This window comes from Leptopilina heterotoma, unplaced genomic scaffold (genome assembly GCF_015476425.1).
Source record: "Leptopilina heterotoma isolate Lh14 unplaced genomic scaffold, ASM1547642v1 Lhet_182, whole genome shotgun sequence".
NCBI lineage: Eukaryota > Metazoa > Arthropoda > Insecta > Hymenoptera > Figitidae > Leptopilina > Leptopilina heterotoma.
This window is the reverse complement of record NW_025110899.1, coordinates 750,923-768,603: the sequence shown is the minus strand read 5'-3', so window position 1 is coordinate 768,603 and position 17,681 is coordinate 750,923. Positions and strand designations below refer to the sequence as shown.

The following is a 17,681-nucleotide window of genomic DNA, read 5'->3' as shown; positions in this document are numbered from 1 at the left end:
GCAATTTTTCATTTCGTCAATTTTAAATATCTTATATGAAATTAAATTTTCAATTTAATATAGATTTTGAATTTTATTTAAAAGTAGGCATACTCAGATTAAATTTTGTAACTCCTTTTATTCAGTTTACAGTATTTTTTTACCCACAAGATCTTTACATCGACGTGGTCCAATTTGAAAAAGAATCGTGCACCAAAAGAAAATCGATGAACGTTATGACATTTATTACAGATAAAATTAATGCTGCACATGTTTTTTTTTATGTAATTTGTTTAAATAGCAATTTCTAATCTGTAAAATTCTTAATATTATATAAATAATTTCAATAAAAATTTCCATTCTAATTTAATGTAGATAAAAAAAACTGTAGATGACTTAAAATTTTTAGTTTCATTTAATTATGCTTCTTAGATAGATTAGATGAAGAATTCAATTTAAGGAAAATGTATTTGACATTTCAAACCGTTTAACGGCATGAGTGCCCCGAAAGGTAAAAAAACGTAATCACACAACGTTCACATGAACGGGAAATCTTTACAAAAACGAATTTTACAGGATGGAAACCAAAGTAATTTCTATTATCTTATTTCCTATGTTTGTCTGGCGCAGCTATACTTGTTTTTACGCGTACATATTTCAAGTTTTTCTACAAGTAATGCATGCGTTTTTAGCACTTTTTAGTTTTAGAGCGCCAACAATAAAAATAATAATAATGATGATGCTAGTGCCGCCGGAGCAAAAGGGTCTATCTTTAAATGTATGGCGCATAAAAAAAATTAACTCGACGCTATTTAATAATCCTTGTATACAAACAATTTGATATTGAAATAGAAAAAGTTGAAAAATTACTACTTGTATCACAAACAGTTTATGCACTTGATATCAGTCGAATTAGTTGTTCACAAAATATGTACGATCGTAAGGCTAAAAAAAAGTACTCAAACTTCAGACATACATCATACGCCCTTTTATATAAAAAGTTTGTTACGCAATTTATTTATTTCCAATTTTTTCATGAACCATTAAAAATCGTGACCGTGCAATATTCACACGTTAATAGACAGGCCCTTTTGTCGAATGCTTCACTGCAATCAAGTACAGAAAACTGAAAACTTAACTATAGAGATCATCATCGCCATCATCTTGGAACGGTTGATCTCCTTGTGTAAGGTCTCCTTGAGTACCTGGTGCTCCTCCACTTTGTGGAAATCTGTCGGGAAAATTTTCACATTACTCCCATTCTTTGATAAGTCAAATCTTTGATAAGTTTTCAAATAAAATTTTATTACATACCTGAAATTTGTTCCAAAACCTCGAGACTGTTGAAGAGTTTGTGCAAACATTTCATATTTGCGAATATCGTTGTCGGAAACTGAACGACGGGCAAACCTCATTGCTTCTTCAAAGTGGGCTCTTGTAATTTCTGGCACAGGATCCTCCTCATCCATCTAGGTTAATAATAATTAATAATAGTTTTCTTCAAATATTCGAGTTTTTTTTATTTTAAATTCTAACGTTTCGCTACTTACATCCATACAAACTGAAGGATTAGCAGCCCGATCTTTTTCCCTTCGAATTTCCGTTTCAATGCATTGTCTAATTGCCAGTTTACAAGCACGTTGACAAATTTCTGTTAAATCGGCACCGGAGAATCCGTGTGTTACTTTGGCTATGTAGCACAAATCAACATCCTAAAAAAGTTTCAAATTCAAAGTAAGAAAGGAAATAAAGGAGTCACGTAAAAAATATATAAATAAACAAAATCTTACTTGTGCTACAGGAGATTTGCGTAGATTTGCTTTGAAAATAGCTTCGCGAGATTTTTCATCAGGAAGAGGAATATAAATCAGTTGATCCAATCTTCCTGGACGAAGAATAGCAGGGTCGATGATGTCGGGACGATTAGTTGCTCCAATGATGAAGACATTCTTCTTTGCGCCCATTCCGTCCATTTCGGTTAAAATCTGATTGATGACTCGGTCTGCAGCACCGCCAGCATCGCCGACAGTTCCACCTCGTGATTTTGCAATGGAATCCAACTCGTCGAAAAAGAGTACACATGGTGCTGCAGATCTGGCTTTATCAAAAACGTCCCTAACGTTGGCTTCTGACTCACCAAACCACATTGTCAATAGTTCAGGACCCTTCACCGATATGAAATTTGCCTGACATTCATTTGCAATCGCCTTGGCCAAGAGTGTTTTACCACAACCCGGAGGTCCATAGAACAGAACACCTCGGGATGGTTGCATGCCGAATTTCAAGAACTTGTCTGGATGTTCCACTGGATATTGCACCAATTCCTGAAGTTCCATTTTAACATTCTGCAAACCACCAATGTCATCCCAGGATACAGTCGGCACTTCGACAATCGTCTCGCGAAGAGCACTAGGACTGCTTTTCGTCATTGCGTACTGGAAAAATAATTTTTATTAAAATTAAACTCAATATTTGTTTATTTTATTTATATCTTGATAATCTCAAAAATAATTAACAAAGTTATTATTTTAGTAGTCTTATTGTCGAGAATAAGAAATTACCTTGAAGTTCTCCATTGTCACTGCGAGAGAATTTAATACTTCAGCGTCTACAACGTCATCTTCCAAATCGATCAAATCCATTTTCTCGCGAATTTGTTGAAGAGCGGCCTCTGAGCAAAGAGAAGCTAAATCTGCACCAACGTGACCGTGAGTTTCAGCGGCAATCTATAAAAAATATTTTGTTTAAAATTTTATTTTCAAGGACAAAAAAAATAGATATTAATTCCAAACCTCTTCCAATTCGACATCATCAGCGAGTTTCATGTTTTTCGTGTGAATCCGCAAAATTTCTAGACGTCCGGTAGCGTCTGGAATACCAATGTCAATTTCCCGGTCGAAACGACCGAAGCGACGTAGGGCTCCATCGATGCTGTTAGGCCTATTTGTGGCAGCCATGACAATGACATGAGCACTTTGTTTCATGCCATCCATCAAAGTAAGAAGTTGGGATACGATACGCCTTTCTACTTCTCCATGAGTTTTTTCTCTTTTTGGTGCAATAGCGTCCAATTCGTCAATGAAAATGATAGCGGGTGAATTTTTCTCAGCTTCCTCGAAAGCTTTTCGTAAATTACTCTCCGATTCGCCAGCCAATTTGCTCATAATTTCAGGTCCGTTGATTAAGAAGAAGAAAGCTCCAGTCTCGTTTGCAACTGCTCTGGCAATGAGAGTTTTTCCTGTTCCCGGCGGTCCATAGAGGAGAATACCACGAGGTGGCTTCACACCAATAGCTTTGAATAAAGAAGGATGACGTAGAGGTAGCTCCACCATTTCCTTAATTTGTGCTAACTGCTTCCGAACACCTCCAATATCGTCATAACCAACAGCGTTCAAGGCTTCCTCCTCCTCCTCGCGCTTTATAGGATCGCCCTCGCAGTGAATTACTGTATCTGGTGCGACAATGCAGTAGGGACCGGGATCAGTCTCCACAACTTTGAATTCTACAGCGCGCATTCCTCCGCGAACAATAAAGTTGTCATCTTTATGAATTGGTCGATAGGCTTCCAAAAAGTATGGCTTTAAGTAAACTTCGAAGAGGTTTCCAGTCAAGCCTTCAACTGTGTCGTCCATGGGTAGAACGTGTATACGTTTACCGTACTTTACATCAGGTACTGCTTGCACGGAGACAACGTCACTTAGTCGAACTCTCAAGTTTGTACGAACAACTCGATTCATTCTGATTTTCTCATCCGGGCATGTATCATCGGAGAGGACAATGCAAACTGTCTCTTTCCTGCGTTTTCCTTTCAGCAAAACAGTGTCTCCTCGAAAGAGTTGCAGTTCGTCCATTTTAGCCTGAGATAATCCCACGACTGAATTGTCATCATTGGTCGCTTCATCGACGATTAATCTGTTTGGCCTGTCCTTTTTGCGCAAAATTGCTGTAGCTAGATCTTCACCACTGAAATAAAATTTCAAATGTAACATTTGACAGAAATTGGACAATGAGAACAAAGAAAAAAATACATTTTTCAATAAAATAAATAAAATATTTTTCATCAATATTCTTTTCTTAAATAGTCCAATTTAGAATTAATTTATTTCTTAGGATATTTTATTTAAAATTAAATATTAGTTCCTAAAAATTATTCAACACAATGGCCAATCAGAAGAGCGCAAGTGTAGTTCTTTCAATCGCACTGAATCATTGTCCAGTGAATACATTTTATATTTCAAAACAAAAAAATTAGTCATCCTATAGAAAATATAATAACTTAATAAAAATTCTTTTCTTTCAAGAAAAAAAACAAATTTTCAATTAATTAAAAAATAATCATTATTTCTAAAACTAAAATCTGGATTTGTTCCAAGTTGTTAGGTTAGGGACAATTATATAAAACAGTATAACATTTAATTAAATTCTTTTTATAATTATTAGACACATTTTCATTTCAAGAAAATGTATTAACATATGACTGACATTTTTGATGATTCGTTTGTTGATTTGACACTGGATAAAGTCTGAAACATAATTAATTCTATGCCACGTCTAATTAAATTGAATTTAGGTCGAACAAAAAGATTTAAATATATGATTTATTAAAGATATTGAATAATAAATGAAATTTTTTTTAAAGATAAAACTTGTAGAGATTTGACGCAAAATTTGTGAAAGAACGCGCGGCGTCGACATGATGACAACGTGAAATTGATAGAGGCGGACCTGGCGTACATTTCAAAGAGGCATTTAAAATGTTTGTTAAATAGCAAAATAAACGGGGAAATTATCAATTCTTATATTTACTAACATATATGTGATTGTGAAATTTCTCTTACCTTTTTGGGTCACTCATGATTCACAAGATATTATTTTCTGAAAAAAGCACAAGAAACGCTGTCCTTTTAGAAATCACACGGGATACTGCAGGACACGAAACTAACACAATGAAGTTTCCTACATATCGGTGTCAACATGAACTAGCCAATCCAGTCATGTTGAATAAAATAATTCTAAACCAATTATTTTCTTTCTTTCAAATCTATTTATTTGGTAAATAATTCTATTGATTAATGACTATTTATTTTATCCCGTAATATTATATTTTCTTACAGAATATAGTAAAACTAGTAATTTTTATAATTTATAGTAGGAGTGAATTGTACTTTAAAAGAAGTTAATTGAAAATTGAAATTCGCGCCACATTCGAGAGAGGCATTAAATGGAGGGAAATTCAAAAGTAATAAAATATTAGTTATATATTGTTAAACAAAGTAACTGTTTTTTAGAAATATTGAAATAATATATTAACTTTTTTTCAAACCGAATTATTTGGTTTTGAATAGTCAAACAATTTATTCAATTACTTATTCAAATATTTGCAAAACATTAATAACTTTTTAGTTTCGAAAACCTATATATATAAATTTAGAAAATTTGTCAATTTTTGTCTGTCATTCGGAAATTTTCAATCATATGTGACGCTCCACGAGAAAAGGGACCTTATGACAAGAGTAAATAAGGTCCCTTTTCTCGTGGAGCGTCACATATATTGATTTTTTTAATATTATTAAAATTTTTCCTTATTTCTAGACGATAAGTAATAAAAATTGAATAAATATTATAAATTATTATATTTATTGTAACAAAAGTTCATTCTAGATAAATATAATATGTAAATAAAAACCGATTATAACCTATAATATTGTATATACACTGGTTTTTATTTACATATTTTTATTACAATCGGACACATTAAATTTAAATATAATATTAAATTATATGTGGATTGTATATATGTTCCACGAATATTTATTTATTATTTACAATATCATTGGTCTTTTTACCTAAAATCTATGTTAATTTATGTAAATAATATTATAATTAAATAATTTCGTTGGTGAGACGCATGTATGTATTAGTTCTAAAATACACCTATACAATTAAAAACTCTCCCTGCCAACAATGTAACGTCACGACACTGATATATAATACAAAAATTGCCTCAGGGTCACAAAGACTTATTGAAGCCGGAGAAGGAAGCACGGTCCATCTCTTTTGTTGTATCTTTGAGCAACATTTATTGCTTTTATAAAAGTTTCATCTGAACATTTAGAACATTTTTTCAACAAAAAAATGAGTGGTGGAAAAATTGGTAAGAAATTAATTTACTTTTTAATTGTTTTTTGAATTAAAATATTATTTTTTTGACGCACGTGGCAATTTGATATTTTTTGCCGAATGTAAGAAAAGTAGTTATTTAAAAAATTAAAAATAAAATATCTCGCATTTTTAGTATTCATGTATAAAAATAGGAATATTTTTAGAAAAATTTTTCAAAAATGTTAATTTTATTGGCTAAATAAATTGATTAAATTCTATTTCAGCTCTCCTGAGTGTTTCGGATAAGACAAATCTATTGCCGTTCAGCAAAAAATTACATGAATTAGGATTGACATTAGTTGCATCAGGTGGAACGGCGAAATCCTTAAGAGATGCTGGTCTTCCTGTTAAAGATGTTTCCGATATTACGGGAGCACCTGAAATGCTTGGTGGGCGTGTGAAAACTCTTCACCCTGCCGTTCATGCTGGTAAGTTATTATTAGAAATTTTCCAAAGCTTCTATTTTATCTAAATGATAATAAAATAAGTAAAAGAAAATACTTCTGATATGCTAACTTTAATTTTAATTTTCAAGGAATATTGTCAAGATTGACAGATTCAGATCAAAAAGACTTGCAAAATCAAAACTATGAATTGATTCGTGTTGTTGTTTGCAACTTGTATCCATTTGTGAAAACAACATCAAAATCTGACGTGACGTTGGAAGATGCAGTCGAAAACATTGATATCGGAGGCGTTACTCTCTTAAGAGCAGCAGCCAAGAATCACTCAAGGGTAACTGTTATCTGTGACCCAAACGATTACGATAAAATTATCAATGAATTACAAAATACCTCTGACAACGATACCAAGCCTGAGACAAGGTATTTTTTTCTTCAAAACTTAATTTATGTGCAAATTTATAAATTCTGTTTACAGTTAGAAAATGAAAAAAATATTATTTTTTAAATTTTATGTATTTTCAGGCAAACCTTAGCACTCAAAGCATTCACTCACACTGCCGAGTACGATAATGCGATTTCTGATTATTTTCGAAAACAATATAGCGCTGGTGTTTCGCAAATGACTCTTAGGTATGGAATGAATCCTCATCAAAAACCTGCTCAAATTTTCACTACTTTGGAAAATTTACCACTAACTGTAGTGAATGGTTCTCCGGGATTCATAAACCTTTGCGACGCATTGAATGGCTATCAACTGGTCAAGGAATTAAAGGCAGCTCTTAATTTACCAGCTGCAACTTCGTTTAAACACGTGAGTCCAGCTGGAGCCGCCGTTGGTGTTCCTTTGGATACCGTTAACGCTAAATTGTGTCAAGTTGACGATATTGTTGATCAATTAACGCCGCTAGCAACGGCTTACGCTCGAGCTAGAGGCGCTGACAGAATGTCCAGTTTCGGTGATTTTGTTGCTTTATCCGATCCTTGTGATACGCCGACAGCAAAGATAATTTCAAGGTATTTGTTTAGAAACTGAAATATTAAATCAAAAATCATATTTTTGTCGAATTTTCTAAAAATAGTTTTCTTTATCCTTTTTAGAGAAGTTTCGGACGGTATTATCGCCCCTGGATATTCTGAAGAGGCTCTTCAAATTCTGAAGAAGAAAAAGAACGGTGGTTATTGTATTTTGCAAATTGATCCAAATTACGAACCGGCACCTATGGAGCGTAAAGTCCTTTATGGATTGACTCTGGAACAATTGCGTAATGACGCTGTAATTGACAAGACTACATTTGCCAATTTGGTCACCAAGACTAAAACTTTATCTGATTCTGCAGTAAGAGATTTAATTGTAGCAACAATTGCGGTCAAGTACACGCAGAGTAATTCCGTTTGTTACGCAAAAGATGGACAAGTTGTTGGAATTGGAGCTGGTCAACAATCTCGAATTCATTGCACAAGACTTGCTGGTGATAAAGCTGATAACTGGTAAAAATAAAATATGTTAAATACATATATGCATGAATATTGTATTGATTAGAGATTTGTAAATAACACAATTTTCAACTTGATAGGTGGCTACGTCAACATCCCAAAGTAACTGGCATGAAATTCAAGAAAGGAGTCAAGAGAGCCGAAATTTCGAATGCCATTGACAATTATGTTAATGGTACCGTGGGAAAGGATATGGACGAAAAACTCTGGGCTTCAATGTATGAAATTGTGCCTGAAAAATTAACCGTTGAAGATAAAACTGAGTGGTTGAAGCAATTGAATAATGTAGCTTTAAGCAGTGACGCATTTTTCCCATTCAGAGACAACGTCGACAGAGCACGATTGGTAAGAAGTTCATTTTATAATAATTATGGATACTTTTATATTACTTATTGAATTTAGAAAATTCTTTAAACCTAAGTTTACACATATAAATTGCATAATTTTTATTTTCAAAGAGCGGAGTTGGATTCATAGCAAGTCCAGCAGGATCAACAAATGATGAGGCAGTGATTGCAGCTTGTAATGAACACAATATCACTTTGGCTCATACCAATTTCCGATTATTCCATCATTAAATTTTATTCCAAAAGCCTTTATAATACAGGCTACTAGTAATTATACAACTGGGTCCAAATATATTTTTCTACCACAATTTTTATGAGATTCTGATCAAAGACTGAAACTATTCATCATGTTATCTGTAGTACAGAACGAGTAAATTTTATAGATTTTATATAACAGTTTTATGTATACAAATGTAAATGTCTCACTTGTTACAATAAACAACATCCAGTTATATTTAAACTTAATTATTTACATTTCATTCAGAAAAGTCTTATTTGTAAATTGCAAAATATTTTTTATTTCAAAAACTAGAGTCCTAAAGGGGAATTCACAATGCAATTTTCTTGATACATACCGCACCCTGTGATACGATTTTCACCAACTGTTTTCTCTATTGTTATGCCTATGGTTCATGACTGATTTGTGTTTTATGTCAAAATTCAGTTTTTAATTATTTATTATTTATATGAGAGATATATAAAAAAACAAAGTAGTAACGAAAACAATTGCAAAAATGAGTAATTCAGGTCTTTCTGATCAATCCCTCATGGATAAATCCATGCGAAGTGTTTTCGGTGAGTATTTAATTGTGTTTTCCCAAAGAGGGAATATTTTACAAACAATTTCAAACAAAACAAGTAAATATTTAATTATTTTTATAGTGGGAAATATACCCTACGAAGCAACAGAAGAAAATTTAAAAGACATTTTTAGTGAAGTCGGACCTGTTCTATCTTTTAAGTGAGTAATATTTGATTTACCTGCGGATAAAGTATTTTCATAATAAACATAACCTTACATTTATTGATTTTATTATATTTTGAATTTTTTTCACTTATTTGTTTAATTTATTTAAACAAATAAGTGAAGCAAATTTAAACAGAAGTTAAAAAAGAAGATTTTAAAGTATTTTGAATAAAGAACAGTTTTTATAAACAGATTAGTCTTTGATCGAGAAACTGGTAAACCGAAAGGCTATGGATTTTGTGAATATAAAGACCAAGAGACTGCACTCAGTGCTATGAGAAATTTAAATGGCTATGAAATTGGTGGCAGAACTCTTCGTGTGGATAATGCTTGCACAGAAAAATCTCGTATGGAAATGCAAAGTCTTTTGCAGGGTCAAAACACTGAAAATCCTTATGGAGAAGCAGTACAATCTGATAAAGCGCCAGAAGCAATAAGTAAAGCAGTCGCTTCGCTTCCTCCAGAGCAAATGTTTGAGTTAATGAAACAAATGAAACTCTGTGTTCAAAATAATCCTGTTGAGGCTCGTCAGATGCTGTTGCTCAATCCTCAACTAGCCTACGCTTTATTGCAAGCTCAAGTTGTCATGAGAATAGTCGATCCTCAAACTGCAGTTGGCATGCTACATAAAGCAAATCCAATTCCTGGATCACTGACACCGACCGACAAACCACCAGTACATCAAGCGCCTCCCAGAATTGAAGAACCCTGGGCTCCACCTAGACCAACACCAGCACCAAATCCACCTGCTTCTATTTTTGCTAGTAAGTTGTTAATTTTCTGCAAATTATATTAAATCAGCAAAACTTATTATTATTATTATTATTATTATTATTGTTTCTCAGGTGGTCAAGACGTGGATTTACGAACTTTAGACAGACAAATCGATCCTCGCATGGCCAGAATGGATCAGGATTTAAGAGGCCCTCCACCTGTTCCGGCTGTAAACCCCACACCTGTTGCACCTCCAACTGACACGAGGGCACCCGCACCGTTTAATATACCAGAAACGTAAGTGTTTTAGTAAATTTATTATTAATTACCGATTTATTACTGATATTCTTATTTCTAATGCAGCGTTCTTCCTATGGAAGGGATCGAAAGGTTAAATAAATTTATTAATTTAATAATTAAAATATTCTCATGTGTTTCTAAAATTTCTAATATTTTATTCTTTTTAGCTTTACAAGAGACCCAAGAGCTGATAGATTTGGACGTGATCCTCGCGATCCACGAGATGCTCGAATGCCAGTTGATCCGAGAATGACAAAACCAGTTCGTAAGTGTTCATGATTTTCTTCCAAAGAATATTTTTCAAAAAATTACAACATAATTTAAATTCATCGAAATGATTTATTCAGCTCCACCAGGACCAGTTGCTCCTCCTCGTTCAGTTGCTCCACCTACAGGACCGGCTCCCGCTAATTCGGTTAATTCTACAGTACCATCCAACAATCTTACCACGTCCACCAGCAGCAATAGCAACAGTACAAATAGAATTATGTCAGGAATGTCGCCGGCAGGAAATATTCCAAGTGGAGCATCCGATCAAGAAAAAGTAAGTTTTTTTTGTAGAAAATATGCTTTTATTTATTCTTAAAAATATAAACAATTTTTGTTATATTACACGCTGTTTCATAAAGCATATAAAACGATATAAAAATATAAAAATTACTTCGTAGTTACTACTATTAGAAAAATATATCTTTTTAATCACATTTTGTAACACGACTCTTGTTTTTTTAGGCTGCGTTAATAATGCAAGTTCTGCAATTATCGGACGAGCAAATCGCAATGCTTCCCCCGGAACAGAGACAAAGTATTTTAGTATTAAAAGAACAAATTGCTAAAAGTACACAACGATGAACAATTCGAAACAAGGATGTGCGAATATTTCACCTTGCGAAAAATAAAAAAAAAATATTGTAATTTAGTTTACAACAAAAACATTCTTTTTTAATTATTCGAATTGAAATAAACATTACTATAAACTAAAAACCTTACTTATTTACTGAACGTTACTTCAAATAAAAAATACTTTTAATTTTTTGATTTCGTAAAATTATATAAGATTTCTAAGTCTTAAACTGTAAAGACTAGCTTTTTAATTTTTTGGTTGAAATAGACCTTGTTCTATGAGAGACGATACTGCTGGTTGGGTACATCCACTATCTAAATACAGATCAACAGTGATCGTACGGCTGTCGAGATTACATTCCTGAAAAATAAAGTCATATTTACAAAAAATGTTAGATTCAACAACAAATCAAAGACTTACCTTAATCTTAGCGAATAGCGTTTTATCTTCATAATAGCGAATTACTATTTTTGAGAATTCAGTTTTTGAAAATCCATATTTTGGAACGATACCGTAGGCTTTACAATTTACTGCCATGCTGGGTACAGAGCGAAATTCTGCATCCATTTCTCTGATTCTAAAAACAATGAGAATAACATTTTTTTAAATTATTTTAAATATTATCATAAAATATATAATTATTTAATACACATACTCAGAAATATCTGCAACTCGATTATTTCCATAGTCTATATATCTCACGGTAATTAGTAATTTTTCGGAATTTCTTTCGTATTTTTTTATTACACCTCTGTACCATTTACCGTCTGTGTATAATGCATAACAGAGCATGTCTGTAATGGGGAAAAATTAATTAATGATTGTCAACAAAGCAAAGGAAAATAATCCTTTGAAAGTGTATATATAAGAAAATAAACTTACTAATCTTTGGATCTTTAATTAATGGTTGTCTTGGAGCTATTATCTGTATATCGCTATCCATTTCACTATATCTCTTGACAACTTTCTTAATACTCTATAAAACAAAAAAATAAATATTATTAACTGGCAGAAGAAACGCGGTATTTCATTTATTTTTATTTTCAAATATTAATTTCAATTTTTAAATAATTTCATATTCAATATTTAAGAGAATTCAATTATTAACTAATTATTTATTGTTTTCAAAAAGTTTAATAAAATTCTTCGCAGGAATTCAATTATTTTCAATAAAATTTCAATTAAATTTCTCAAAAGAATTCAATTATTTTGAAAAATTTTGATTCAATACTTTAAGAGAATTAAAATATTCCCAATACAATTTTAATTAAATTCTTTTAAAACCTTTAATTATTTTCGAAAATTTCCACAGAAACTCAATTACTTTGAAAATTTTTGATACAATTATTTTGAGAATTGAATTGTTTTTAAAATTATTCAAATTACTTACAGGAATTTAATTATTTTAAAGAATATGAATAAAATTCTTTGCAAAAATTTGATTATTTTAAAAAATTTAAATAAAATTCTTTACCTATAAGAACAAAATTTAATTCTTTTTCTAAACAATGGAATTCTTCGCAGAAATTGAATTATGTATTTAAAAAATTATTGTTGAATTCTTTATAGGAATTCACTTATTTTTAATACAAATTTGATACAAATTCTTACCGAGATTTAAATTTTTTTCATAATTTGTGAAACTTTTCGCAGGAATTTAATCATTTTAAAGAACTTTAATAAAATTCTCCACTGAAACTCAATTACTTTGAAAAATTTTGATACAATTATTTTGAGAATTGAATTATTTTCATAATTAATCAAATTCCCCACAGGAATTTGATTGTTGAATTCTTTATAAGAATTCACTTATTATTAATACAAATTTAATAAAATTCTTACCAAGATTTCAATTATTTTCATATTTAATAACATTTCTCGAAAGAATTGAAGCTTATTTTTAAAAAAACTGTTAATTATAACATTCTTCGGAGAAATACAAATATTTTCAAAAATTTTGATAAAACTAAAAGAATTTAAATATTTTTAATATTACATATTTTATTTAAATTTTTCGTAATAATTAACTTATTTTTAAAGATTTTACTTAAATTTTTCACAAGAAATTTAAATATTTTGGAAAATTTGTATAAATTTCTTTATAAGAATTCAATTATTTCAGATTAAAAAAAATAATATAAAATAAATATTCTTAATTGAAAACATTTTAGTTTAATTACTTTTTGATGTTTCTTAATCTTCAGAGCATTAAATTAGAATCTCATTAATTTTAGAATTCAAAACATAAAAAGAAAAATTGTCAACAAAAAAACAGGAAAAGAAAAAAAAAAAAAAAAGATTACCGAAATACAACGATTACTAATGTAGATTAAAGATTAATTAAAGTTAATTATTCATCAAATATGAATACCTAAAACTAAAATGACAAAAAATAATACCTTGTTGCCTCCTGTGACATGGCCTATAAATTCTAATTCTTGTTGCTTTAGGCCTTTTTTGGCAATATTAGACATTTCGATTTCAACCAAATCATCGTTTTTGAATCTGTTTAGAAGATCTGGAATATCAATTCCTTCACAAGGATCTTCTACTGATGAGGAAACAGTGGTGGTTGTAGAAGTGCTGTTAGTGTTGGGCTCTGAAGTATCTAATTTCAATTGCGGTGTGGAAGTAATCATTCTATTTGCGTTTCTCTCCAGATTATTCCATGAAACACTTTCAATACTACTCGCCTTGTCCACTGCTTTACTAATTGGTTCCTCATGTTTCTCTTCCTCAACTTTTGTGGAAGAATTTAACGCTGGAAATTCAGTCTCGTAGTCTACACCCATATTAGGATTAGCTTGACAATCAGAAATGTATTTTTCTATATGTGTATTATTATCTGTGATATCAACTCTTTTCATGGTTGTCTCCTCTATCGAATCATCTGATGATTCTGGATCAGAGTAACATTCTCTAGGATCTAGAATGTTCATAGTCGTTTCTTTCGAAGCATAAGTAACAAAATCGCAATATTTTGGTTGCAGTAAGGTAATTGAGACCTGAAATTAATAAGAGTATAAATGAATTTCAATAAATTGAACTTATACGTACTTTTAATTTACTATGTTGATAATTACATGTAGAATTTGTGAAAAATTGCCTGTTCTTTTTATCACATTCACATCAAATTCTTTGTCAACCAAATGGCAGTGTATCTTATCTAAGTCGGATGTAGACCAAGTTCCATCTAAAGTGTTCTACAAAACAAAAAATTACATTAACATTAGTATTTCATTTATGTTACACTTTTCAATTCAATATTATTTAATAAAAAAAAACCTACTGTACGAAGACCCTGTATGACACATTTTGTACACTGGATCGGAATATTTTGAAGAATAACCCTTTTCTTTATTGTTCCGATTTCACAATCTTCGGTATTGCCATAATCAACGAATTCAACCTAAAATTATGTAATTAAATCAGTAATCATAAAAAACCATATAACATTTATTATTATTCTTCATATGATTACTTTAATAATAATAATAATTCTAATATTTTTAGGTATATTATTAATAAATAAATAAACAAATAAATAAATTATATTAATGTAAATTAGCTGAAGAGAACACTAATGTTAATACCAATATATTATGAAACTGATTTCTTAAGGGCATTTGAACCATTATGACGTCACAATTTTAAAACTCATGCTTTGCACACATTGTGACGTCATAATGGTTCAAATGCCCTTAATTGTTTTACATTTTTTTTTAGTTTTTAAATGACAAAACTTATACTTGTATTCCTGAGTAATAAATAACTTTTTATCTATTTATTTATAAAATTCTGAAGTCAGCCAGTGAATAATAATTTCAGATACAAACTTAAAAAAAATTCAATTATTAACTAATTTACTAATTAATTATTCTAGTTTATTAATTTCGAAAATTTTAATAAAATTCTTCGCAAGAATTCAATTATTTTCATAAATAATAACATTCTTCGTAAGAATTCAATTATTTTTATAAACAGTAAAAATGTTTACAAAAACTCAATTATTTTTAAACAAAATTTTAATGACATTTCACGAACGAAAACAATTATTTTCTAAAATTTTAATAAATCTTTCGAAACAATTCAATTATTTTTTTAAATAGTAAATCTTTACGAAATTCAATTATTTTCAAAAAAAATTTCATGAAAGAATTCAATTTTCAAAAAAATTTTAATAATATTTGAAAATAGTAAAATTTTTTGCAAAAAATCAATTATATTCAAAACAATTTCACGAAAGAATTTAATTTTTATCTTAATTCGTTATAAAAAATTTCAATAGAATTCGATTATCTTGTAAAATTTTAATAAATTCTTTGCAAAAATCTAATTATTTTTAATACAATTTTAATAACATTTCATGAAAGAATTCAATTTTTTAAAAATTTTTTTCAGGCTCTGTGGCAACCATGATTATTATAAATAGTGAAATTCTTTGCGAAAATTCAAATATTTTCTAAACTCTTAATAACATTCAATATCAAATGTTTAATTTCAATTATTAACAAACACGATTATTTTAAAAACTTGAAAGGAATTATTCATAAAATTAAATCATTTTTCAAATTTTTATTTAAAATTATTAAAGAAACTCCATTTAAAAAAATCAAAGAAATTCTTCAAACAAGAATTTAATTAAAATTTTCAAAAATGTCAACAAAACTCCTCTCGAGAATTCAATTATTTTCCTAAATTAATAATAAAATTTTTCGAAGGAATTCTATTATTAAATTTTTTGATAAAATTCTTTGCAAAAATTCGATGATTTTCAATAAATTAATTTTAAAAATGGAAATTTAAAAAGAATAATTATTAAAAAAGTTATGAAACAAAAAAACAAACAACATCTAACTTCAAACTGCGAACAGATTACCGGAATACGATTATTAATATAGATTACCTGAACATTTTCGTGGTCAATAATCCTTTTAATTTGTGCTCTATACCATTTTTTATTATTATGATATTGAGCTATGCATATATCACCGATTTTCCACTTTTGACCGCATGGTTTAATTGCTTTTCTACTGTATTTCTCATCCAAATTAGTTTCAATATATTTTAATACCTCATCTAAGGAAAGAAGTAATATTTAAAATTGATAAGAAATTAAAAATAGTTGATTTTTTTTATTAAAGGAGATTGATTTATGCAATAAAGAAAATAAAAGGAAAAACCTTACTTTGATTTACTGCGTGCAGATAGACAAAGCATTTGTGATCTACATAGGTTGCAGTAGCACGAAATGAATTTGTTTCAATTGGATCAGCTGGAATCCATTTCGAATTCATATGTTGGCTGGCAGATTCACTAAAATTATCAGAATCGGATTGATCATCATTATCGGTGCATTCGGTAGAAGTGTCCGAGTTGACTAAAGTTCCATCTTCACTATTTTTTTTTGACCACATTATTTCACTCAAGTTTAATCCACCGTTGTATTCACCTTTATCCAATTGTTTCTTGACTTCCAGAGCGAGGGCTCTGGTGACATCTCGAGAAAAACTGCACAAAAAGAGAATTTGTTAAAATATTAAAAGTAAATAATAAATAATAATAATTACCCTTTAAGTGGAATTGCAAATCCAGCTTCTGCTAATAGTCGGCTGACAGAACGATATTCAATTTTATCTGAAGCAAATGGTCCATCAAGTATGGACACTTTAACCCAAAGTTCGGCAGGAATTGTTTCGTCCACTGTTTCCGACTGAATAATAATAATTTATGAAAAAGTGCATTCTAAGTCAACTGTTTCGGAAATAATGTTTAAATTACGTAAAATATTTACCACTTTTGTGATGTAGAATTTAAAGTTATCATTTTCGTTGATAATTTCACGTAATTTTTGACACGAAGAAGAAGGCCATGAAGCTGTTCCGCCAGGTGCAATGATATCTGCCAGGTTGATTTTGAATTGATATCGCGGGGTAGACAGGAAGTCTTTATCTAAAGGTTGTACGTCATCCAATGGAAATGTTTCTTCTAAACCTAAATCAATTAGAAGCACGCTGAGTTCTGTTTCAGATAAGACGTTCAATATTTTCCCACGGAAAAATGCTTTATCTATTCTTGAATACACTGCACACATTTGGTCTTTTTGCCACTCAATTTCTGAAATAGCAGCCACGTGTCTATTATAAAATTTTTGCATTTTTATTTGAAGAGCATTGTGTGCTGCTTCTTTCGTTGGATCAGCAACGTAGATGCAGTCGGGTGATTTTGCATTTAACACAACAACTCGCAATCTGTAATCTTCCAATTCATCAACGGCCTTTTTATTTTTTGGTGAGATCGATAATGTAGATCCACCGTGAAAAGAATTTAAAGATTTGAAAATCTTTTTGTTTGTCGGCAAGCACTGTTTGTCTTTTACTGTTTCAGTTGTAATCTCTGAACTAAAATAGTTTATAAATTCATTAATTTACAATGTAGAAAATTTTGTTCGGTAAATTCGATTATGCTTA

General features: G+C 30.3%; 4 protein-coding genes across 6 annotated transcripts in view; 2 read left to right on the top strand and 2 right to left on the bottom strand.

The window, feature by feature from the left end:
- Positions 1-98: 98 nt before the first annotated feature.
- LOC122500235 (transitional endoplasmic reticulum ATPase TER94) lies at positions 99-4,972 on the bottom strand. The gene is made up of 7 exons (XM_043609072.1): positions 4,818-4,972; positions 2,772-3,942; positions 2,541-2,705; positions 1,770-2,414; positions 1,530-1,691; positions 1,294-1,448; positions 99-1,210 (listed from the first exon to the last, which is right to left on the bottom strand). The coding sequence occupies exons 1-7, from the start codon at positions 4,832-4,834 to the stop codon at positions 1,114-1,116; spliced, it is 2,412 nt and encodes an 803-aa protein (XP_043465007.1). The 5' UTR covers positions 4,835-4,972; the 3' UTR covers positions 99-1,113.
- A 988-nt stretch (positions 4,973-5,960) lies between these two features.
- LOC122500216 (bifunctional purine biosynthesis protein ATIC) lies at positions 5,961-8,840 on the top strand. Its single transcript, XM_043609024.1, has 7 exons — positions 5,961-6,133; positions 6,366-6,569; positions 6,677-6,965; positions 7,068-7,559; positions 7,644-8,033; positions 8,120-8,384; positions 8,498-8,840. The coding sequence occupies exons 1-7, from the start codon at positions 6,115-6,117 to the stop codon at positions 8,615-8,617; spliced, it is 1,779 nt and encodes a 592-aa protein (XP_043464959.1). The 5' UTR covers positions 5,961-6,114; the 3' UTR covers positions 8,618-8,840.
- Positions 8,841-9,005: 165 nt separating this feature from the next.
- Positions 9,006-11,351, top strand: LOC122500163 (cleavage stimulation factor subunit 2). Of its 2 annotated transcripts, XM_043608949.1 has the most exons (8): positions 9,006-9,181; positions 9,269-9,347; positions 9,546-10,117; positions 10,199-10,364; positions 10,431-10,457; positions 10,535-10,632; positions 10,715-10,911; positions 11,100-11,351. In XM_043608949.1, exons 1-8 carry the CDS (start codon positions 9,121-9,123, stop codon positions 11,217-11,219), a joined length of 1,320 nt encoding a protein of 439 aa, XP_043464884.1. In that variant the 5' UTR covers positions 9,006-9,120; the 3' UTR covers positions 11,220-11,351. The 2 variants fall into 2 exon arrangements, with proteins under 2 accessions (XP_043464884.1, XP_043464885.1); XM_043608950.1 differs by lacking the exon at positions 10,431-10,457.
- Positions 11,352-11,432: 81 nt separating this feature from the next.
- LOC122500159 (RING finger protein 17) overlaps positions 11,433-17,681 on the bottom strand; it is a 147,659-nt gene continuing 141,410 nt past the window's right edge. For both annotated transcript variants that reach the window (XM_043608938.1, XM_043608937.1), the window contains exons 18-28: positions 17,006-17,612; positions 16,782-16,924; positions 16,400-16,722; positions 16,118-16,290; positions 14,501-14,620; positions 14,295-14,414; positions 13,611-14,216; positions 12,094-12,187; positions 11,867-12,005; positions 11,632-11,788; positions 11,433-11,571 (exon numbers count right to left, since the gene is read on the bottom strand). In XM_043608938.1, the coding sequence (XP_043464873.1) occupies positions 11,458-11,571; positions 11,632-11,788; positions 11,867-12,005; positions 12,094-12,187; positions 13,611-14,216; positions 14,295-14,414; positions 14,501-14,620; positions 16,118-16,290; positions 16,400-16,722; positions 16,782-16,924; positions 17,006-17,612 (2,596 nt within the window). In that variant the 3' untranslated portion in view covers positions 11,433-11,457. The remainder of the gene's footprint in view (positions 11,572-11,631; positions 11,789-11,866; positions 12,006-12,093; positions 12,188-13,610; positions 14,217-14,294; positions 14,415-14,500; positions 14,621-16,117; positions 16,291-16,399; positions 16,723-16,781; positions 16,925-17,005; positions 17,613-17,681) is intronic.

Coding starts and splice junctions, on each gene's coding strand:
- LOC122500216 (XM_043609024.1), top strand. Junction 7,560..7,643: donor ACAGCAAAGATAATTTCAAG/GTATTTGTTTAG, acceptor TATCCTTTTTAG/AGAAGTTTCGGACGGTATTA. Junction 8,034..8,119: donor GGTGATAAAGCTGATAACTG/GTAAAAATAAAA, acceptor TCAACTTGATAG/GTGGCTACGTCAACATCCCA.
- LOC122500163 (XM_043608949.1), top strand. CDS start 9,121: ATGAGTAATTCAGGTCTTTCTGATCAATCCCTCATGGATAAATCCATG. Junction 9,348..9,545: donor GGACCTGTTCTATCTTTTAA/GTGAGTAATATT, acceptor TTTTATAAACAG/ATTAGTCTTTGATCGAGAAA. Junction 10,912..11,099: donor GAGCATCCGATCAAGAAAAA/GTAAGTTTTTTT, acceptor TTGTTTTTTTAG/GCTGCGTTAATAATGCAAGT.
- LOC122500235 (XM_043609072.1), bottom strand. Junction 2,706..2,771: donor ATGATGTCGAATTGGAAGAG/GTTTGGAATTAA, acceptor TATTTTTTATAG/ATTGCCGCTGAAACTCACGG. Junction 1,449..1,529: donor ATCCTTCAGTTTGTATGGAT/GTAAGTAGCGAA, acceptor TTATTAACCTAG/ATGGATGAGGAGGATCCTGT.